Here is a 24,236-nt window from a genome sequence, read left to right on the forward strand (position 1 = left end):
GTATCCAAGGCCTGCGCCATCATCATCAGAGGGACCGATGAACATGAAATCCAGATCAGTGTGGCCGTATACAGCAGGAGTATCCAAGGCCTGCGCCATCATCATCAGAGGGACCGATCAACATGAAATCCAGATCAGTGTGGCCGTATACAGCAGGAGTATCCAAGGCCTGCGCCATCATCATCAGTGGGACCGATGAACATGAAATCCAGATCAGTATGGCCGTATACAGCAGGAGTATCCAAGGCCTGCGCCATCATCATCAGAGGGACCGATCAACATGAAATCCAGATCAGTATGGCCGTATACAGCAGGAGTATCCAAGGCCTGCGCCATCATCATTAGCAGCAGCTGTGGGAGAGACCATACTAAATAAACACCGGCATGGCTGCTTGGCAGGGGAATCCGATCATCAATCAATAAGTAATCCTCACCAGTATGGACTCTGTACATGAGGCCTGCACCACCATCATCATCATCACAATCCACAACAGTACTGCAGGAGCATACGAGGCCTGCGCCATTATCATCATCTAAGGGACTGGCCAACAATTCCTCACCAGTACGGCAGGTGCACATCAGGACTGCGCCATCATCATCATCGGGAAGAAGGTAACTTTGCAGAATGTTTGTTTGTTATTAAACGGTGCAAAATTTCTCCGATAGACAAACTCCAAAATTATTTCACTCCTCAGAGTGAATGTCGAGTATTGTCTGCTCCAAACCATGCAAGAGACAGCAAAAAAACACACAAAACTGCGCCAAATTTATCCCGAAGGACACTCGGCAGGTGTGCACAGCTTTCAGGCCCGGAGCAGACATGGAGGTGACGGCACAGATCCCCCTTCTGGGAGCCACCTACAGATCTGCTCATCCTGGGCCACCTGTTTCCTAAATAGCATTTTTTTGACTACGGTGAAGATTGACACATGCTGTAAGCATGGGAAACAAAGAGTGAGACAGGAGCCTGGCGGCTGCTACAATGCGTCCTGCGCGCCCCGCCACCACACATGAAGCCGATGGCGTCCAGATATACAGGACTGGGGTGTGTGAATGAGGTCACATTGGGGAGACATCTCTGCTGCCACATCTGTCTTCTCCAGGCAGAACAGCTGCCAGAAGGGGGAGAGCCGCCGCCGCCAGAAGGAGGAGAGCAGCCACCACCAGCAGGGGGAGAGCCGCCGCCACCACCGCCGCCAGCAGAAGGAGGAGAGCAGCCACCACCACCGCCAGCAGGGGGAGAGCCACCACCACCGCCAGCAGGAGGAGAGCCACCACCACCAGCAAGGGGGGGAGCCGCCACCACCACCGCCATCAGCAGGAGGAGAGCCACCACCACCAGCAGGGGAGAGCCGCCGCCACCACCGCCGCCAGCAGGAGGAGAGCCGCCACCACCAGCATTGGGAGAGCCACCACCACCAGCATTGGGAGAGCCACCACCACCAGCAGGAGGAGAACTGCCACCAGCAGGGGGGAGCCGCCCCCACCACCGCTGCCAGCAGGGGGGAGAGCCACCACAACCGCCGCCAGCAGGGGGGAGAGCCACCAGCAGGGGGGGGAGAGCCACCACCAGCAGGGGGGAGCTGGCACCACCACCGCCGCCAGCAGGGGGAGAGCCACCACAACCGCCGCCAGCAGGGGAGCCATCACTGCCACCATGAGCGGGGGGGAGCAGCCACCACCACCGCCAGAAAGGGGGAGCCGCCACCGCCATCCGCACTATGCTGCAGAATCTCAAAGAAAAAAAATCAAGCATCAGCCAACAGTCGTGACCAGAGAGCACAAACAGCCATGACAATGGGGGGACGGGAGGGAGGACGGCAGCATGGAGGCACCAAAGAACCCAGATCACTGCTTGCAGAGAGGAGGCCTGACCCACAGCGGCACACGAAGGGTTACAGTCCGAAAATCAGCGATAATGTACAGAAGCCGTGTATCTAATCCTCTCCTGTGTGATACCATCTGCTGAGCCGTGTATCTAATACTACCCTGTGTGATACTGTCTGCTGAGCCGTGTATCTAATCTTATCCTGTGTGATACTGTCTGCTGAGCCGTGTATCTAATCCTCTCCTGTGTGATACTGTCTGCTGAGCCGTGTATCTAATCCTATCCTGTGTGATACTGTCTGCTGAGCCGTGTATCTAATCCTCTCCTGTGTGATACTGTCTGCTGAGCCGTGTATCTAATCCTCTCCTGTGCGATACTGACTGCTGAGCCGTGTATCTAATCCTCTCCTGTGCGATACTGACTGCTGAGCCGTGTATCTAATCCTCTCCTGTGCGATACTGACTGCTGAGCCGTGTATCTAATACTCTCCTGTGCGATACTGTCTGCTGAGCCATGTATCTAATCCTCTCCTGTGCGATACTGTCTGCTGAGCCGTGTATCTAATCCTCTCCTGTGCGATACTGTCTGCTGAGCCGTGTATCTAATCCTCTCCTGTGCGATACTGTCTGCTGAGCCGTGTATCTAATCCTCTCCTGTGTGATACTGTCTGCTGAGCCGTGTATCTAATCCTCTCCTGTGTGATACTGTCTGCTGAGCCGTGTATCTAATCCTATCCTGTGTGATACTGTCTGCTGAGCCGTGTATCTAATCCTCTCCTGTGTGATACTGTCTGCTGAGCCGTGTATCTAATCCTATCCTGTGCGATACTGTCTGCTGAGCCGTGTATCTAATCCTCTCCTGTGCGATACTGACTGCTGAGCCGTGTATCTAATCCTCTCCTGTGCGATACTGACTGCTGAGCCGTGTATCTAATCCTCTCCTGTGCGATACTGACTGCTGAGCCGTGTATCTAATACTCTCCTGTGCGATACTGTCTGCTGAGCCGTGTATCTAATCCTCTCCTGTGTGATACTGACTGCTGAGCCGTGTATCTAATCCTCTCCTGTGCGATACTGTCTGCTGAGCCGTGTATCTAATCCTCTCCTGTGCGATACTGTCTGCTGAGCCGTGTATCTAATCCTCTCCTGTGTGATACTGTCTGCTGAGCCGTGTATCTAATCCTCTCCTGTGCGATACTGTCTGCTGAGCCGTGTATCTAATCCTCTCCTGTGCGATACTGTCTGCTGAGCCGTGTATCTAATCCTCTCCTGTGTGATACTGTCTGCTGAGCCGTGTATCTAATCCTCTCCTGTGTGATACTGTCTGCTGAGCCGTGTATCTAATCCTCTCCTGTGCGATACTGTCTGCTGAGCCGTGTATCTAATCCTCTCCTGTGCGATACTGTCTGCTGAGCCGTGTATCTAATCCTCTCCTGTGTGATACGGTCTGCTGAGCCGTGTATCTAATCCTCTCCTGTGTGATACTGTCTGCTGAGCCGTGCATCTAATCCTCTCCTGTGTGATACTGACTGCTGAGCCGTGTATCTAATCCTGTCCTGTGTGATACTGACTGCTGAGCCGTGTATCTAATCCTCCCCTGTGTGATACTGACTGCTGAGCCGTGTATCTAATCCTATCCCGTGTGATACTGACTACTGAGCTGCATCTAATCCTACCCTGTGTGATACGGTCTGCTGAGCCGTCTATCTAATCCTCTCCTGTGTGATACTGTCTGCTGAGCCGTGTATCTAATCCTATCCTGTGTGATACTGTCTGCTGAGCCGTGTATCTAATCCTCTCCTGTGTGATACTGTCTGCTGAGCCGTGTATCTAATCCTCTCCTGTGCGATACTGTCTGCTGAGCCGTGTATCTAATCCTCTCCTGTGCGATACTGTCTGCTGAGCCGTGTATCTAATCCTCTCCTGTGTGATACTGTCTGCTGAGCCGTGTATCTAATCCTCTCCTGTGTGATACTGACTGCTGAGCCGTGTATCTAATCCTCTCCTGTGCGATACTGTCTGCTGAGCCGTGTATCTAATCCTCTCCTGTGTGATACTGTCTGCTGAGCCGTGTATCTAATCCTATCCTGTGTGATACTGACTGCTGAGCCGTGTATCTAACACTCTCCTGTGTGATACTGTCTGCTGAGCCGTGTATCTAATCCTATCCTGTGTGATACTGTCTGCTGAGCCGTGTATCTAATCTTATCCTGTGTGATACTGTCTGCTGAGCCGTGTATCTAATCCTCTCCTGTGTGATACTGTCTGCTGAGCCGTGTATCTAATCCTATCCTGTGTGATACTGTCTGCTGAGCCGTGTATCTAATCCTCTCCTGTGTGATACTGTCTGCTGAGCCGTGTATCTAATCCTCTCCTGTGTGATACGGTCTGCTGAGCCGTGTATCTAATCCTCTCCTGTGTGATACTGTCTGCTGAGCCGTGCATCTAATCCTCTCCTGTGTGATACTGACTGCTGAGCCGTGTATCTAATCCTGTCCTGTGTGATACTGACTGCTGAGCCGTGTATCTAATCCTCCCCTGTGTGATACTGACTGCTGAGCCGTGTATCTAATCCTATCCCGTGTGATACTGACTACTGAGCTGCATCTAATCCTACCCTGTGTGATACGGTCTGCTGAGCCGTCTATCTAATCCTCTCCTGTGTGATACTGTCTGCTGAGCCGTGTATCTAATCCTATCCTGTGTGATACTGTCTGCTGAGCCGTGTATCTAATCCTCTCCTGTGTGATACTGTCTGCTGAGCCGTGTATCTAATCCTATCCTGTGTGATACTGTCAGCTGAACCGTGTATCTAATCCTCTCCTGTGTGATACTGACTGCTGAGCCGTGTATCTAATCCTGTCCTGTGTGATACTGACTGCTGAGCTGTGTATCTAATCCTATCCCATGTGATACTGACTACTGAGCTGTATCTAATCCTCCCCTGTGTGATACTGTCTGCTGAGCCGTGTATCTAATCCTCTCCTGTGTGATACTGTCTGCTGAGCCGTGTATCTAATCCTATCCTGTGTGATACTGTCTGCTGAACCGTGTATCTAATCCTCTCCTGTGTGATACTGTCTGCTGAGCCGTGTATCTAATCCTATCCTGTGTGATACTGTCTGCTGAACCGTGTATCTAATCCTCTCCTGTGTGATACTGACTGCTGAGCCGTGTATCTAATCCTCCCCTGTGTGATACTGTCTGCTGAGCCGTGTATCTAATCCTCTCCTGTGTGATACTGTCTGCTGAGCCGTGTATCTAATCCTATCCTGTGTGATACTGTCTGCTGAGCTGTGTATCTAATCCTGTCCTGTGTGATACTGTCTGCTGAGCCGTGTATCTAATCCTCTCCTGTGTGATACTGTCTGCTGAGCCGTGTATCTAATCCTATCCTGTGTGATACTGTCTGCTGAGCCGTGTATCTAATCCTCTCCTGTGTGATACTGACTGCTGAGCTGTGTATCTAAACCTCTCCTGTGTGATACTGTCTGCTGAGCCGTGTATCTAATCCTCCTGTGTGATACTGACTGCTGAGCCGTGTATCTAACCCTCTCCTGTGTGATACTGACTGCTGAGCCGTGTATCTAACCCTCTCCTGTGTGATACTGACTGGTGAGCTGTATCTAATCCTCTCCTGTGTGATACTGACTGCTGAGCCGTGTATCTAACCCTCTCCTGTGTGATACTGACTGCTGAGCCGTGTATCTAACCCTCTCCTGTGTGATACTGACTGGTGAGCCGTGTATCTAATCCTCTCCTGTGTGATACTGACTGCTGAGCCGTATATCTAATCCGCTCCTGTGTGATACTGTCGCAAACGGCACAGTGTATACGGCATGCACTCACTGTATGGCGGTATTATCCCACGTTCTGCGCGGTTATATAGGAGCCGGGTGGTCTGCAGTCCGGTGTCTCGCACACGGCACAGTGTATACGGCATGCACTCACTGTATGGCGGTATTATCCCACGTTCTGCGCGGTTATATAGGAGCCGGGTGGTCTGCAGTCCGGTGTCTCGCACACGGCACAGTGTATACGGCATGCACTCACTGTATGGCGGTATTATCCCACGTTCTGCGCAGTTATATAGGAGTCGGGCGGTCTGCAGTCCGGTGTCTCGCACACGGCACAGTGTATACGGCATGCACTCACTGTATGGCGGTATTATCCCACGTTCTGCGCGGTTATATAGGAGCCGGGCGGTCTGCAGTCCGGTGTCTCGCACACGGCACAGTGTATACGGCATGCACTCACTGTATGGCGGTATTATCCCACGTTCTGCGCGGTTATATAGGAGCCGGGCGGTCTGCAGTCCGGTGTCTCGCACACGGCACAGTGTGTACGGCATGCACTCACTGTATGGCGGTATTATCCCACGTTCTGCGCGGTTATATAGGAGCCGGGCGGTCTGCAGTCCGGTGTCTCGCACACGGCACAGTGTATACGGCATGCACTCACTGTATGGCGGTATTATCCCACGTTCTGCGCGGTTATATAGGAGCCGGGCGGTCTGCAGTCCGGTGTCTCGCACACGGCACAGTGTATACGGCATGCACTCACTGTATGGCGGTATTATCCCACGTTCTGCGCGGTTATATAGGAGCCGGGTGGTCTGCAGTCCGGTGTCTCGCACACGGCACAGTGTATACGGCATGCACTCATTGTATGGCGGTATTATCCCACGTTCTGCGCAGTTATATAGGAGTCGGGCGGTCTGCAGTCCGGTGTCTCACACACGGCACAGTGTATACGGCATGCACTCACTGTATGGCGGTATTATCCTACGTTCTGCGCAGTTATATAGGAGTCGGGCGGTCTGCAGTCCGGTGTCTCACACACGGCACAGTGTATACGGCATGCACTCACTGTATGGCGGTATTATCCTACGTTCTGCGCAGTTATATAGGAGTCGGGCGGTCTGCAGTCCGGTGTCTCGCACACGGCACAGTGTATACGGCATGCACTCATTGTATGGCGGTATTATCCTACGTTCTGCGCAGTTATATAGGAGTCGGGCGGTCTGCAGTCCGGTGTCTCACACACGGCACAGTGTATACGGCATGCACTCACTGTATGGCGGTATTATCCCACGTTCTGCGCGGTTATATAGGAGCCGGGCGGTCTGCAGTCCGGTGTCTCGCACACGGCACAGTGTATACGGCATGCACTCACTGTATGGCGGTATTATCCCACGTTCTGCGCAGTTATATAGGAGCCGGGCGGTCTGCAGTCCGGTGTCTCGCACACGGCACAGTGTATACGGCATGCACTCACTGTATGGCGGTATTATCCCACGTTCTGCGCGGTTATATAGGAGTCGGGCGGTCTGCAGTCCGGTGTCTCGCACACGGCACAGTGTATACGGCATGCACTCATTGTATGGCGGTATTATCCCACGTTCTGCGCGGTTATATAGGAGCCGGGTGGTCTGCAGTCCGGTGTCTCGCACACGGCACAGTGTATACGGCATGCACTCACTGTATGGCGGTATTATCCCACGTTCTGCGCGGTTATATAGGAGCCGGGCGGTCTGCAGTCCGGTGTCTCGCACACGGCACAGTGTATACGGCATGCACTCATTGTATGGCGGTATTATCCCACGTTCTGCGCGGTTATATAGGAGTCGGGCGGTCTGCAGTCCGGTGTCTCGCACACGGCACAGTGTATACGGCATGCACTCACTGTATGGCGGTATTATCCCACGTTCTGCGCGGTTATATAGGAGTCGGGCGGTCTGCAGTCCGGTGTCTCGCACACGGCACAGTGTATACGGCATGCACTCATTGTATGGCGGTATTATCCCACGTTCTGCGCGGTTATATAGGAGCCGGGCGGTCTGCAGTCCGGTGTCTCGCACACGGCACAGTGTATACGGCATGCACTCATTGTATGGCGGTATTATCCCACGTTCTGTGCGGTTATATAGGAGTCGGGCGGTCTGCAGTCCGGTGTCTCGCACACGGCACAGTGTATACGGCATGCACTCACTGTATGGCGGTATTATCCCACGTTCTGCGCGGTTATATAGGAGCCGGGCGGTCTGCAGTCCGGTGTCTCGCACACGGCACAGTGTATACGGCATGCACTCATTGTATGGCGGTATTATCCCACGTTCTGCGCGGTTATATAGGAGTCGGGCGGTCTGCAGTCCGGTGTCTCGCACACGGCACAGTGTATACGGCATGCACTCATTGTATGGCGGTATTATCCCACGTTCTGCGCGGTTATATAGGAGTCGGGTGGTCTGCAGTCCGGTGTCTCGCACACGGCACAGTGTATACGGCATGCACTCACTGTATGGCGGTATTATCCCACGTTCTGCGCGGTTATATAGGAGTCGGGCGGTCTGCAGTCCGGTGTCTCGCACACGGCACAGTGTATACGGCATGCACTCACTGTATGGCGGTATTATCCCACGTTCTGCGCGGTTATATAGGAGTCGGGCGGTCTGCAGTCCGGTGTCTCGCACACGGCACAGTGTATACGGCATGCACTCACTGTATGGCGGTATTATCCCACGTTCTGCGCGGTTATATAGGAGTCGGGTGGTCTGCAGTCCGGTGTCTCGCACACGGCACAGTGTATACGGCATGCACTCATTGTATGGCGGTATTATCCCACGTTCTGCGCGGTTATATAGGAGTCGGGCGGTCTGCAGTCCGGTGTCTCGCACACGGCACAGTGTATACGGCATGCACTCATTGTATGGCGGTATTATCCCACGTTCTGCGCGGTTATATAGGAGTCGGGCGGTCTGCAGTCCGGTGTCTCGCACACGGCACAGTGTATACGGCATGCACTCACTATATGGCGGTATTATCCCGACGTTTACGCTCGCGGCAGTGATTACGGTCTATTTTTACCCGTGTGGCACCTCGCAGGATCAGCGGTGACATTAATGCAGTCAGAGATCCGGCAGATTAGGAGACACGATGACGGCCGCAGCTGATCCCCACAGGTGATTCCGATAAAGGGAACCTGCGCCCCCAGTAACAGGCTGTTATCACAGGTCACATGACCGGGACTCACCTGTAATATCTGGACTGCAGGTAGGTGGAGCACACGGCTTTGGACACGTGACTTGCTGAACCAAAATCGATGACCTTGACCCGGTACGGCTGCCGGGAGGGGTCCACCAGCATGATGTTCTCCGGCTTCAGGTCGGCGTGGATGAGGCCGAGGCTCTTCAGCTTCATGAGCGCGGTGCCCACCTGCTGCAGGACCGGCCGGATGTACTTCAGGGGCAGCGGGCTGAACTTGTTCTGCTTCAGGAAGTCGTAGAGGTTCTGCTCCAGCATCTCGAACACCAGGCAGGTGTGGTTCTTGTGCTGGAAGCACTCGTACGCCCGCACAAAGTTGTAGTCGTCGGCGCTCTCCGTGCTGAGCCGCGCCAGGATGCTCACTTCGATCTGCCCCTGCCGGGCGTAGGACGGGTGGTTCTTCAAGATCTTGATGGCCACAATCTCGTTGGTGCCCCTTTTCCAGCACTTGACCACCTGGCCGAAGGTGCCGCGTCCCAGGAACTCCAGCACCTCGTAGGTGTTGGTCATGGAGCAGAGGACCTCGTGCTGCACCAGCTGGTAGTCTCCTTCACTGTTGGAGCCGCTGTTCTTGGAGGTGGCGGTGGAGGTGGTGGCGGCCGTGGCTCCGCTGGCATTGTTCTGGGTCATGGGAAGATGCTCGTCTACGATCTGCACGCTGCCGTTGTCCAGCTCCTCGCACTTCCTCTTCAGGCCGCACTTCTGGTAGGTGTCCAGAAGGCTGACCGTACTGCGCCGCATCAGGTTGGTCTGGGGGCCGCTGAGCGTCGGACCGCTCGCTGGTGCCGCTGAAGACCCACTACTGGAAGAAGAGGTCACCACAATGTGACCAGCACTGGTGGGGAAGATGACCGTCTGCTCGTAGGGTGCCTGAAGGAGGGACGCAGCGTGGGAGAGCACCGGCTGCCCGGACGCGGAGCTGCTCTTGCCTGGGTTATAGACCTTGCTGTGGCAGCCGTAGCCGGTCATATCCCAGGTGGGCCGCACCTCCAGCTTCAGCTTCTTCACACTACAGAAGGAGGAGGACGGGAGGACGAGGGACGAGAACATGGACAAGGAAGAGGCCATACCTGCGGGGGAAAGCACAAGACATGTCAGGAGCCAGCCGAATCCATCAACAGGGGTATATACAATGTCGCCCTCTACAGGGGGGCAGCGGCAGGACATGAGGAGCCTCAGCAAGACCCCCAGATAATAGGGACGGGGCAAGGGGACAGTCATTAATAAACCTCGGCAACAATAATTCCCTCACCACACTAGGGGAATGGACTGGCTGATACCAGGGAGTAATAGATGTGTAGGATGTAGTATAGCAGGTCACCTCCCTGGCTGTGCAGTGACTACCCACCACTGGGGGCGCTGTCTGACCGTAGTTCTCTGTACAGATCTTCCATTACCAGCTATGTGTAGACAGAACATTCTGTACATTAACCCCTTGTGGTAGGTGGTGGTGACATCTGGACCCCCCTTCACCACCACCCTCGGGGCCAGGAGCCATCAATCACCGGCTGGTGATGTCACGGTGATGTCATATGACTCAGCCGGTGACTCACCGCGACATCACCCGGAGAAGCCGCATCCGGCAGCAGCTGCGGAATATTCTGTTACCAGAATTATAGAACGTTCCCTGGAAACGTGAATGTCCTGATCCGTTTACAGTCCCTATTAACCCCTAGGGGGTGACTGAGCCTTCCGCAGACTGTGGAGGACACGGAATCCTAGAGAGACAAATGTAACAATCTGCAGGAAACAAACGTCACTTTCTTCGCTTACTCTTGTGTCAGGATTCATTCAGCACATGAACCAGGTGGCTTAGGATGAGCAGAGGTCCCAGCTGCATGGATCATGGATCTGGAGGCACAGTGTAGTCTGAAGCTCCCGGGCCCTAATAAAACATCTGCATCAAAGATCATGTATGGAGGGGCCAGGCCGGACCGCTCTGTGGGGTCACAGCGGGGACAGTCTCCAGTAGAAGCTACTTATTCCTCTCGGGCCGTGAATTACAGCTTTATTCAGCACATGAGCGCGGGACACAATATGGGAATAAAATCAAGACGGAAACGTCAAGAGCCTCAGGGCAACCAAGAGACCGTAAGGAAAGCTCCACGAATACCCGGGGGGCGACACAGGGACCGGGGGGGTGGGGAGGTTTAGTGACAGGGCCCGGGGCCGAGCGACACAGGGACCGGGGCCGAGCGACACAGGGACCGGGGCCGAGCGACACAGGGACCGGGGCCGAGCGACACAGGGACCGGGGCCAAGCGACACAGGGACCGGGGGCCGAGCGACACAGGGACCGGGGCCGAGCGACACAGGGACCGGGGGGCGAGCGACACAGGGACCGGGGGCGAGCGACACAGGGACCGGGGGCGAGCGACACAGGGACCGGGGGCGAGCGACACAGGGACCGGGGGCGAACGACACAGGGACCAGGGGGCGAGCGACACAGGGACCGGGGGGCGAGCGACACAGGGACCGGGGGGCGAGCGACACAGGGACCGGGGGGTGAGCGACACAGGGACCGGGGGCGAGCGACAGAGGGACCGGGGGCGAGCGACACAGGGCCCAAGGGGAGCAAGAGAGAGTGCACACAGAGGCTGCACAGGAGGAAGAGGCAGCACACAGTGACCGCACACCGTCATGTTCTACTGTAGCAATGGTTAGAGTCGTCGCTCTTGGCTCGTGGACCCCCATAATGCTGCGCTCTCATTTCCAGCCCCTCTCGTGCCGTGATGACTTTTAATGTGACAACATATAATCTGCAGACGGAAGTGGAAGCTGCAGATCCTGTAAATATCCTGGAAAGACGCCGACTCCACGAGATAATCGCACGGCAGAATACGGGGTCCGGAAATCTGGCTCCATCCTTGGGGGCAGCAGGTTGTAATGTATCATCACTTGTTGGTATTTTTGCTGTATTATGTTGCACCGTTAATATATTATAGTTTTGACTCCGTCACCGCTTATTACGCTCTTACCACTTTTATTACCCTGTATTCTATCACACCTTTATATTTGTGGCGACATATAAACTTAGATAACTTTCTTACATTTTTTACAGTAACGTTACATTTTATTACTTTTTTTATTTGGGGCGATCTAATATTCTATTACACCATATTATATCACTTCGGTGTATATTACACTATATTATGTCACCTGGTTTTACAATACACAGTTTATCAGTTCTTTATTTTTTGCTATATTATGTGTTTCATCATATCATCTTTTAGTATTTCTGACTCAAACGTTACATTTTATTACCTTTTTGTACATGACTTTTTTTTTTTTTTACTTTGGGCTTTTTTATGTCCCATTACACTACATTATATCCCGTTGTCGCACCTTACACCGTCTTCTATTACTTCTTTGTATTTGTGCCGCTTACGTTACATTTTATTACACCACTTTCCATCCGACAACGGCCCGATGCTTGATTACGCTCCATAATGATGTGCGATATACGGTTATATTAGCGGCTGGTTCCGTGCCAGCGCGGGGCGAGTCTTGGGGAGGCAGTCAGGCATGTAAGCGCTGAAGACGGGTTCACCAGCTAATTTTTTTTTTTTTGTTGTTAGAATTTAGGTCACCGGCTTCGGATGGGAAGGAAAATACATGTAAAAGAATTATATATAAAAAAAAAAAAAAAGGAAAGTGGGGCGCGGTGAGACGGCGGCCGTCTCTGTTGTGCAATCCTGGACACAAAGGCGAGAAAACAAAACAAAAAAAAAATCACAATCTAATTGGTTTAACAAAACAAACAAGATGATGAGTCTCAGGCCGGGTTCAATAAGTGACGTACGGGCGACAGTTTATGGCGCCGAAACCCACCGCCACCGCCATGACAGGCGCTTTATTAGGGACCTCTCTGACCTTTCCTGGCGCCTGTGCACTGCAGGACTTGGCTCTTCGCGATGCCAGGGAGCCATGAAGCAACAGGAGGGCGGCGATCATAAGAAGATGGGAGGTCCGGACCACTCATTGGACCGGACCGCCCCCCGGTGAGTATAATTAAACTTATTTTTCTGATCTTTTAGGTCCGATCGGGGGCTTATCTAACGCATTATAGAACGATCTACATCAGCCTGAAAGGTGGTGGCCGCATCTTATATCAGCCAAACCTGGGGACAGGTGCCCTTTAATGTGCACTCTGCCCCATCTTGGCTGAAAAGAAACAGAAATGTAGAAATTTTGTAAATGTAATAAAAAAGAAAAACTGAACTATCCCATCGCCATAAGTCTTCAGCCCCTTTGCTCAGTATTGGGGAGAAGCCTCTTTTGAGCTTGTACAGCCATGAATATTCTTGGGAATGAGGCAACAAGTTTTCCACCCCTGGATTTGGGGATCCTCGGCCATTCTTCCTTGCAGATCCTCTCCAGTTCCGTCAGGTTGGATGGTGAACGTTGGTGGACGCCATTTTCAGGTCTCTCCAGAGATGCTCCATTGGGTTTAGGTCAGGGCTCTGGCTGGGCCGGTCAGGAATGGTCACAGAGTTATTCTGAAGCTGCTCCTTTGTTATTTTAGCTGTGTGCTTAGGATCATTGTCTTGTTGGAAGGTGAACCTTCGGCCAAGTCTGAGGTCCAGAGCACTCTGGAAGAGGTTTTCATCCAGGATATCTCTGTACTTGGCCAAGTCTGAGGTCCAGAGCACTCTGGAGGAGGTTTTCATCCAGGATATCTCTGTACTTGGCCGCATTCATGTTTCTTTCAATGACAACCAGTCGTCCTGTTTCTGCAGCTGAAAAACACCCCCATAGCATGATGCTGCCTCCACCATGCTTCACTGTGGGGATTGTGTTGGGCAGGTGATGAGCAGTGCCTGGTTTTCTCCACACATACCCCTTAGAATTATCACCATAAAGGTCTATCTTCACTGCATCAGACCAGAGAATCTTATTTCTCATAGTCTGGGAGTCCTTCATGTGTTTTTTTTTAGCAAACTCTATGCGGCTTTCATATGTCTTGCACTGAGGAGAGGCTTCCGTCGGGCCACTCTGCCATAAAGGCCTGACTGGTGGAGGCTGCAGTGATAGGTGACTTTGTGGAACTTTCTCCCATCTCCCTACTGCATCTCTGGAGCTCAGCCACAGTGATCTTGGGGTTCTTCTTTACCTCTCACCAAGGCTCTTCTCCCATGATTGCTCAGTTTGGCTGGACGGCCAGGTCTAGGAAGACTTCTAGAGGTCCCAAACTTCTTCCATTTAAGGATTATGGAGGCCACTGTGCTCTTAGGAACCTTGAGTCCTGCAGAAATTCTGTTGTAACCTTGGCCAGATCTGTGCCGTGCCACAATTCTGTCTCTGAGCTCCTTGGCCGATTCCTTTGACCTCATGATTCTCATCTGGTCTGACATGCACTGTGAGCTGTGAGATCTTATATAGACAGGTGTGCGCCGCTCCAAATCAAGTCCTATCAGATTACTTACACACAGCTGGACTCCAATGAAGGAGGAGAACCATCTCAAGGAGGATCACAAGGAAATGGACAGCATGGGACTTACATATGAGAGTCTGAGCAAAGGGGCTGAAGACTTATGACCATGTGATATTTCAGTTTTTCTTTTTTATTACATTTGCAAAAATTTCTACATTTCTGTTTTTTTCAGTCACGATGGGGTGCAGAGTGAACATTAATGAGAACAAAAATGAACTTTTTAGAATTTAACAAATGGCTGCAATGAAACAAAGTGAAAAATGTAAAGGGGTCTGAATACTTTCTGTACAGCACTGCATATGGGGGCAGCTCCACACCTGGCTATGTATATAGGGGCACTGTATATGGGGGGCACTGCCTATATACAGCACTGCATATGGGGGCAGCTCTCCACCTGGCTATGTATATGGGGCACTGTATATGGGGGGCACTGCCTATATACAGCACTGCATATGGGGGCAGCTCTCCACCTGGCACTGTATATGAAGGCAGCTCTCCGCCTGGCACTGTATATGGGGGCACTGCCTCTATACAGCACTGCATATGGGGGCAGCTCCACATCTGGCTATGTATATAGGGGCACTGTATATGGGGGGCACTGCCTCTATACAGCACTGTATATGGGGGCAGCTCTCCGCTTGGCACTGTATATGGGGCACTGTATATGAAGGCAGCTCTCCGCCTGGCACTGTATATGGGGGCACTGCCTCTATACAGCACTGTATATTTGCAGATGATACAAAACTATGTAAAGCAGTTAATACAAGAGAAGATAGTATTCTGCTACAGATGGATCTGGATAAGTTGGAAACTTGGGCTGAAAGGTGGCAGATGAGGTTTAACAATGATAAATGTAAGGTTATACACATGGGAAGAAGGAATCAATATCACCATTACACACTGAACGGGAAACCACTGGGTAAATCTGACAGGGAGAAGGACTTGGGGATCCTAGTTAATGATAAACTTACCTGGAGCAGCCAGTGCCAGGCAGCAGCTGCCAAGGCAAACAGGATCATGGGGTGCATTAAAAGAGGTCTGGATACACATGATGAGAGCATTATACTGCCTCTGTACAAATCCCTAGTTAGACCGCACATGGAGTACTGTGTCCAGTTTTGGGCACCGGTGCTCAGGAAGGATATAATGGAACTAGAGAGAGTACAAAGGAGGGCAACAAAATTAATAAAGGGGATGGGAGAACTACAATACCCAGATAGATTAGCGAAATTAGGATTATTTAGTCTAGAAAAAAGACGACTGAGGGGCGATCTAATAACCATGTATAAGTATATAAGGGGACAATACAAATATCTCGCTGAGGATCTGTTTATACCAAGGAAGGTGACGGGCACAAGGGGGCATTCTTTGCGTCTGGAGGAGAGAAGGTTTTTCCACCAACATAGAAGAGGATTCTTTACTGTTAGGGCAGTGAGAATCTGGAATTGCTTGCCTGAGGAGGTGGTGATGGCGAACTCAGTCGAGGGGTTCAAGAGAGGCCTGGATGTCTTCCTGGAGCAGAACAATATTGTATCATACAATTAGGTTCTGTAGAAGGACGTAGATCTGGGGATTTATTATGATGGAATATAGGCTGAACTGGATGGACAAATGTCTTTTTTCGGCCTTACTAACTATGTTACTATGTTACTATGTTACTATGTATATGGGGGCAGCTCCACACCTGGCTATGTATATAGGGGCACTGTATATGGGGGGCACTGCCTCTATACAGCACTGTATATGAAGGCAGCTCTCCGCCTGGCACTGTATATGGGGCACTGTATATGAAGGCAGCTCTCCGCCTGGCACTGTACAGGTCCTTCTCAAAAAATTAGCATATAGTGTTAAATTTCATTATTTACCATAATGTAATGATTACAATTAAACTTTCATATATTATAGATTCATTATCCACCAACTGAAATTTGTCACGTCTTTTATTGTTTTAATACTGATGATTTTGGCATACAACTCCTGATAACCCAAAAAACCTGTCTCAATAAATTAGCATATCAAGAAAAGGTTCTCTAAACGACCTATTACCCTAATCTTCTGAATCAACTAATTAACTCTAAACACATGCAAAAGATACCTGAGGCTTATATAAACTCCCTGCCGGGTTCATTACTCAAAACCCCCATCATGGGTAAGACTAGGGACCTGACAGATGTCAAGAAGGCCATCATTGACACCCTCAAGCAAGAGGGTAAGACCCAGAAAAAAATTTCTCAACAAATAGGCTGTTCCCAGAGTGCTGTATCAAGGCACCTCAATGGTAAGTCTGTTGGAAGGAAACAATGTGGCAGAAAACGCTGTACAACGAGAAGAGGAGACCGGACCCTGAGGAAGATTGTGGAGAAGGACCGATTCCAGACCTTGGGGAACCTGAGGAAGCAGTGGACTGAGTCTGGTGTGGAAACATCCAGAGCCACCGTGCACAGGCGTGTGCAGGAAATGGGCTACAGGTGCCGCATTCCCCAGGTAAAGCCACTTTTGAACCATAAACAGCGGCAGAGGCGCCTGACCTGGGCTACAGAGAAGCAGCACTGGACTGTTGCTAAGTGGTCCCAAGTACTTTTTTCTGATGAAAGCAAATTTTGCATGTCATTCGGAAATCAAGGTGCCAGAGTCTGGAGGAAGACTGGGGAGAAGGAAATGCCAAAATGCCTGAAGTCCAGTGTCAAGTACCCACAGTCAGTGATGGTGTGGGGTGCCATGTCAGCTGCTGGTGTTGGTCCACTGTGTTTCATCAAGGGCAGGGTCAATGCAGCTAGCTATCAGGAGATTTTGGAGCACTTCATGCTTCCATCGGCTGAAATGCTTTATGGAGATGAAGATTTCATTTTTCAGCACGACCTGGCACCTGCTCACAGTGCCAAAACCACTGGTAAATGGTTTACTGACCATGGTATTACTGTGCTCAATTGGCCTGCCAACTCTCCTGACCTGAACCCCATAGAGAATCTGTGGGATATTGTGAAGAGAAAGTTGAGAGACGCAAGACCCAACACTCTGGATGAGCTTAAGGCCGCTATTGAAGCATCCTGGGCCTCCATAACATCTCAGCAGTGTCACAGGCTGATTGCCTCCATGCCACGCCGCATTGAAGCAGTCATTTCTGCCAAAGGATTCCCGACCAAGTATTGAGTGCATAACTGAACATTATTATTTGATGGTTTTTTTGTTTGTTATTAAAAAACACTTATTTGATTGGATGGGTGAAATATGCTAATTTATTGAGACAGGTTTTTTGGGTTATCAGGAGTTGTATGCCAAAATCATCAGTAGTAAAACAATAAAAGACCTGACAAATTTCAGTTGGTGGATAATGAATCTATAATATATGAAAGTTTAATTGTAATCATTACATTATGGTAAGTAATGAAATTTAACACTATATGCTAATTTTTTGAGAAGGACCTGTATATGGGGCACTGTATATGAAGGCAGCTCTCCGCCTGGCACTGTATATGGGGGGCACTGCCTCTATACAGCACTGTATATGAAGGCAGCTCTCCGCCTGGCACTGTATATGGGGCACTGTATATGAAGGCAGCTCTCCGCCTGGCACTGTATATGGGGGCACTGCCTCTATACAGCACGGTATATGGGGGCCGCACGTGTCGCACACGTGTGAATACTCAGCCGTGATGTACAGACTGCATCACTCGCGTCCTAAAGAGGATTAATCCCTAATCTCAGGTCACAGCAGATTATTAGGAGAACGGCACAAGGACACGGGGTCTGAGCGGTCCGGCAGGAGCAGCCATCACCTGCGCACTGACACCGCCACCGGTGCTGCCCACGGTGTATACAGAATCTACCGCTCGCAGGACCCGTCCGGCCTCGGCCATCATCGCGTCCAAGGACCTTTACAATTAAAAAAATGCGCCCACACGCGGCACCAAAAACCCAGACACGGCGCAGTCAGTAACACATGGCGTCAGTCCAATCTAAGCGCCAAGAGCAAAATATCCCAGCCAATAATACTCAGCAGAAGATGGCGGCATTATTATTTCACAGATGAGTTGCAGAATAATCCAGGCTCCTTAAAGAATTTACATGGCACCATAGAATGGCATTATCAGGGCACTATATGGACGTACTTCATGGTGGCATTATGTGATATATCTGTGTGCATATCAAATACCACCCAATGGTGCCAAGATACTACTGCCCTGATGGTACCACCCTATCGAGCCAAGATAATACTGGTACCACCCTATGGTGCCAAGATAATACTGCCCTGATGCTACCACCCTATGGTGCCAAGATAATACTGCCCAGATGGTACCACCCTATGGTGCCAAGATTATACTGCCCTGATGGTACCACCCTATGGTGCCAAGATAATACTGCCCTGATGGTACCACCCTATGGTGCCAAGATAATACTGCCCTGAGGGTACCACCCTATGGTGCCAAGATAATACTGCCCTGAGGGTACCACCCTATGGTGCCAAGATAATACTGCCCTGAGGGTACCACCCTGTGGTGCCAAGATAATACTGCCCAGATGGTACCACCCTATGGTGCCAAGATTATACTGCCCTGATGGTACCACCCTATGGTGCCAAGATAATACTGCCCTGAGGGTACCACCCTATGGTGCCAAGATAATACTGCCCTGAGGGTACCACCCTATGGTGCCAAGATAATACTGCCCTGAGGGTACCACCCTATGGTGCCAAGATAATACTGCCCTGAGGGTACCACCCTGTGGTGCCAAGATAATACTGCCCAGATGGTACCACCCTATGGTGCCAAGATTATACTGCCCAGATGGTACCACCCTATGGTGCCAAGATAATACTGCCCTGATGGTACCACCCTATGGTGCCAAGATAATACTGCCCTGATGGTACCACCCTATGGTGCCAAGATAATACTGCCCTGAGGGTACCACCCTGTGGTGCCAAGATAATACTGCCCTGATGGTACCCCCCTATGGTACCAAGATAATACTGCCCTGATGGTACCACCCTATGGTGCCAAGTTAATACTGCCCTGATGGTACCACCCTATGATGCCAAGATAATACTGCCCTGATGGTACCCCCCTATGGTACCAAGATAATACTGCCCTGATGGTACCACCCTATGGTGCCAAGTTAATACTGCCCTGATGGTACCACCCTATGGTGCCAAGATAATACTGCCCTGATGGTACCCCCCTATGGTACCAAGATAATACTGCCCTGATGGTACCACCCTATGATGCCAAGATAATACTGCCCTGATGGCACCACCCTATCGAGCCAAGATAATACTGGTACCACCCCATGGTACCAAGATAATACTGCCCTGATGGTACCACCCTATGCTGCCACATACATAATACCAACATTTAGTGGCCACATGGAGCAGCACATAGTGCCAACAAACTAGTGCCACACATCTATGTATAAGGATAAATACATATGTATATAGCGGGATTATCCTTGACACTGCATGGTGAGCTTTGGAGCATTGCATATGGCAGTATGATGTTGGCACTATGTGGCGGCATTATGTGACCTGCGTATGCCATTTTTTTCTTAGCACTAAATGTTGCTGTATGTGCCAATATTATATTGGCACATTATAGTGGTATTATAAGTGCTGTATACGGCAGCATTACCTTGGCACTATGTGGCGGTATTACACAGGATGGGCAGCGCGGTGGTGCAGTGGTTAGCACTGTATAGTGACTCAGTGGTTAGCACTGTATGGCGGTATTACACAGGATGGGCAGCACGGTGGTGCAGTGGTTAGCACTGTATAGTGACTCAGTGGTTAGCACTGTATGGCGGTATTACACAGGATGGGCAGCGCGGTGGTGCAGTGGTTAGCACTGTATAGTGGCGCAGTGGTTAGCACTGTATGGCGGTATTACACAGGATGGGCAGCACGGTGGCGCAGTGGTTAGCACTGTATAGTGACTCAGTGGTTAGCACTGTATGGCGGTATTACACAGGATGGGCAGCGCGGTGGTGCAGTGGTTAGCACTGTATAGTGACTCAGTGGTTAGCACTGTATGGCGGTATTACACAGGATGGGCAGCACGGTGGCGCAGTGGTTAGCACTGTATAGTGACTCAGTGGTTAGCACTGTATGGCGGTATTACACAGGATGGGCAGCGCGGTGGTGCAGTGGTTAGCACTGTATAGTGACTCAGTGGTTAGCACTGTATGGTGGTATTACACAGGATGGGCAGCGCGGTGGTGCAGTGGTTAGCACTGTATAGTGACTCAGTGGTTAGCACTGTATGGCGGTATTACACAGGATGGGCAGCACGGTGGTGCAGTGGTTAGCACTGTATAGTGGCGCAGTGGATAGCACTGTATGGCGGTATTACACAGGATGGGCAGCACGGTGGCGCAGTGGATAGCACAGCAGCCTTGCAGCGCTGGAGTCCTGGGTTCAAACCCCACCCAGGACAACATCTGCAAAGAGTTTGTATGTTCTCTCCGTGTTTGCGTGGGTTTCCTCCGGGTTCTCCGGTTTCCTCCCACATTCCAAAGACATACTGATAGGGAGTGTAGATTGTGAGCCCCATTGGGGACAGCGATGATAATGTGTGAAAACTGTAAAGCGCTGCGGAATATGTTAGCGCTATATAAAAATAAAGATTATTAGTTATAAAGATGAAAAATAATAAAAAGAAAAATAGAAGTTGCTGCAGTTTGGATTTGTGTCATCTTCTATCAAATAATGGATCTTACAGATTGTTACCCCCCTTCGTACCCGGCAAAGCTGGACGACATCCCCCCTATAGGGAGCGGCTAGTGGGGTCCAGGCTCCGGACTGCTGGGTATGGGGGTGCAGGGCCCCGGGCGGCCGGCAGGGGGCGCCGCTCCTGTCTGGCAGAAATCATCCTGCAGCAGCTCCACAATATGTCACCTTTGTCTGAGATTTACTGGAGGCAGAAAACAAAACGAGGGAGTGGGAGACCCCCAGGAGCAGCGCCCCCCACAGCCCTCCTCAGACAGTGGGCTACAGGAAGGGGGTGGGGATGGACGGCAGCGGAGGGGTTAAGAAACTTCGGTTCCCAGCAACTCTGTACAGATCCGAGCCATAGGCAGATACAGATAGAGGGCCCCACAGGGAAAGAAGGGCCCCGAGAGAGGGACAAACACACACACACCGACCCACAGAGAGGGGCCCCCACAGAGAGAGGGACAGAGAGAGAGAGGGGCCCCCACAGAGAGAGGAGACACACACACACACAGGCCCCCACAGAGAGAGAGGGACACACACACCAACCCACAGAGAGGGGCCCCCACAGAGAGAGGGACACAGAGAGAGAGAGGGGCCCCCACAGAGAGATAGAGAGGGACACACCCACCCACAGAGTGATAGAGAGGGCCCCCACAGAGAGAGGGACACAGAGAGAGAGAGGGACACACACACACACCCCCACCCACCCACCGAGAGGGGCCCCCACAGAGAGATAGAGAGGGGCCCCCACAGAGAGAGGGGACACACAGAGAGAGAGGGGCCCCCACAGAGAGAGAGGGACACACACACACCCCCACCCACCCACCGAGAGGGGCCCCACAGAGAGAGGACACAGAGAGAGAGAGAGAGAGGGGCACACACACACACAGAGAGGGGCCCCCCACAGAGAGAGAGGGACACACCCACCCACAGAGAGATAGAGAGGGGCCCCCACAGAGAGATAGAGAGGGGCCCCCACAGAGAGATAGAGAGGGGCCCCCACAGAGAGAGGGGACACACAGAGAGAGAGAGGGGACACACAGAGAGAGAGGGACACACACACACACCCCCACCCACCCACCGAGAGGGGCCCCACACAGGGAGAGAGGGGCACACACACACACAGAGAGGGGCCCCCCACAGAGAGAGAGGGACACACACACACCAACCCACAGAGAGGGGCCCCACAGAGAGAGAGAGGGGACACACACACACAGGCCCCCACAGAGAGAGGGGACACACACACAGGCCCCCACAGAGAAAGAGAGGGGCCCCCACAGAGAGAGGAGACACACACACACACAGGCCCCCACAGAGAGAGAGGGACACACACACACACAGGCCCCCACACACACACGGGCCCCCACAGAGAGGGACACACAGAGAGAGAGGGACACACACACACACGGGCCCCCACACAGAGAGGGGCCCCCACAGAGAGAGAGAGGGGGACAAAAAGGCCCCTACAGAGAGAGAAAGGTTCCCCCACAGAGTGGTCTATATATAGAAGAGCACACAGAGGGGCCCCGTCCTCCGGCCATGCTGGGGTTAATGCTCTGCCCCCAGCACAGGATGGGGGGGGGGGGGGATCATGGGGTAAGATCTGTATAATATTTCTGGAGATAACATACACAATGGCGGCTCTCCTCCTCCTCCTCCTCCTCCTCCTCCCATCCTTCCTCCATAGGGTCGGGGAAAAGTCATGTACAGTTCAGGTTAACCCCCTCCAGCCCAGAAGGAGAAGAGGAGGAAGCGGAGCAGAATGCAGGGGACTGTGTGGAAGACCTAACTGTACCCCCCCCCCCCTCTGTATACAGCCCCTGACACGTCCCCCCCTCTGTATACAGCCCCTGACGCGTCCCCCCCTCTGTGTACAGCCCCTGACGCGTCCCCCCCTCTGTGTACAGCCCCTGACATGTCCCCCCCTCTGTGTACAGCCCCTGACATGTCCCCCCCCTCTGTGTACAGCCCCTGACATGTCCCCCCCCTCTGTATACAGCCCCTGACATGTCCCCCCCCCTCTGTATACAGCCCCTGACATGTCCCCCCCCTCTGTATACAGCCCCTGACATGTCCCCCCCCTCTGTATACAGCCCCTGACATGTCCCCCCCCCTCTGTATACAGCCCCTGACATGTCCCCCCCCTCTGTATACAGCCCCTGACATGTCCCCCCCCTCTGTATACAGCCCCTGACATGTCCCCCCCCTCTGTATACAGCCCCTGACATGTCCCCCCCCCTCTGTATACAGCCCCTGACATGTCCCCCCCCTCTGTATACAGCCCCTGACATGTCCCCCCCCTCTGTATACAGCCCCTGACATGTCCCCCCCCTCTGTATACAGCCCCTGACATGTCCCCCCCCTCTGTATACAGCCCCTGACATGTCCCCCCCCTCTGTATACAGCCCCTGACATGTCCCCCCCTCTGTATACAGCCCCTGACATGTCCCCCCCTCTGTATACAGCCCCTGACATGTCCCCCCCTCTGTATACAGCCCCTGACATGTCCCCCCCTCTGTATACAGCCCCTGACATGTCCCCCCCCTCTGTATACAGCCCCTGACATGTCCCCCCCCTCTGTATACAGCCCCTGACATGTCCCCCCCTCTGTATACAGCCCCTGACATGTCCCCCCCTCTGTATACAGCCCCTGACATGTCCCCCCCTCTGTATACAGCCCCTGACATGTCCCCCCCCTCTGTATACAGCCCCTGACATGTCCCCCCCTCTGTATACAGCCCCTGACATGTCCCCCCCTCTGTATACAGCCCCTGACATGTCCCCCCCTCTGTATACAGCCCCTGACATGTCCCCCCCTCTGTATACAGCCCCTGACATGTCCCCCCCTCTGTATACAGCCCCTGACATGTCCCCCCCTCTGTATACAGCCCCTGACATGTCCCCCCCTCTGTATACAGCCCCTGACATGTCCCCCCCTCTGTATACAGCCCCTGACATGTCCCCCCCTCTGTATACAGCCCCTGACATGTCCCCCCCTCTGTATACAGCCCCTGACATGTCCCCCCCTCTGTATACAGCCCCTGACATGTCCCCCCCTCTGTATACAGCCCCTGACATGTCCCCCCCTCTGTATACAGCCCCTGACATGTCCCCCCCTCTGTATACAGCCCCTGACATGTCCCCCCCTCTGTATACAGCCCCTGACATGTCCCCCCCTCTGTATACAGCCCCTGACATGTCCCCCCCCTCTGTATACAGCCCCTGACATGTC

General features: G+C 52.4%; 1 protein-coding gene across 2 annotated transcripts in view; it reads right to left on the minus strand.

Annotated features, from left to right (window-relative positions):
• Positions 1–24,236, minus strand: part of HIPK2 (homeodomain interacting protein kinase 2) — a 43,848-nt gene that overhangs the window by 15,080 nt on the left and 4,532 nt on the right. For both annotated transcript variants that reach the window (XM_069762845.1, XM_069762844.1), the window contains exon 2: positions 8,860–9,940. In XM_069762845.1, the coding sequence (XP_069618946.1) occupies positions 8,860–9,938 (1,079 nt within the window). In that variant the 5' untranslated portion in view covers positions 9,939–9,940. The remainder of the gene's footprint in view (positions 1–8,859; positions 9,941–24,236) is intronic.

Source organism: Ranitomeya imitator, chromosome 4 (assembly GCF_032444005.1).
Source record: "Ranitomeya imitator isolate aRanImi1 chromosome 4, aRanImi1.pri, whole genome shotgun sequence".
In the NCBI taxonomy this organism is placed as follows: domain Eukaryota; kingdom Metazoa; phylum Chordata; class Amphibia; order Anura; family Dendrobatidae; genus Ranitomeya; species Ranitomeya imitator.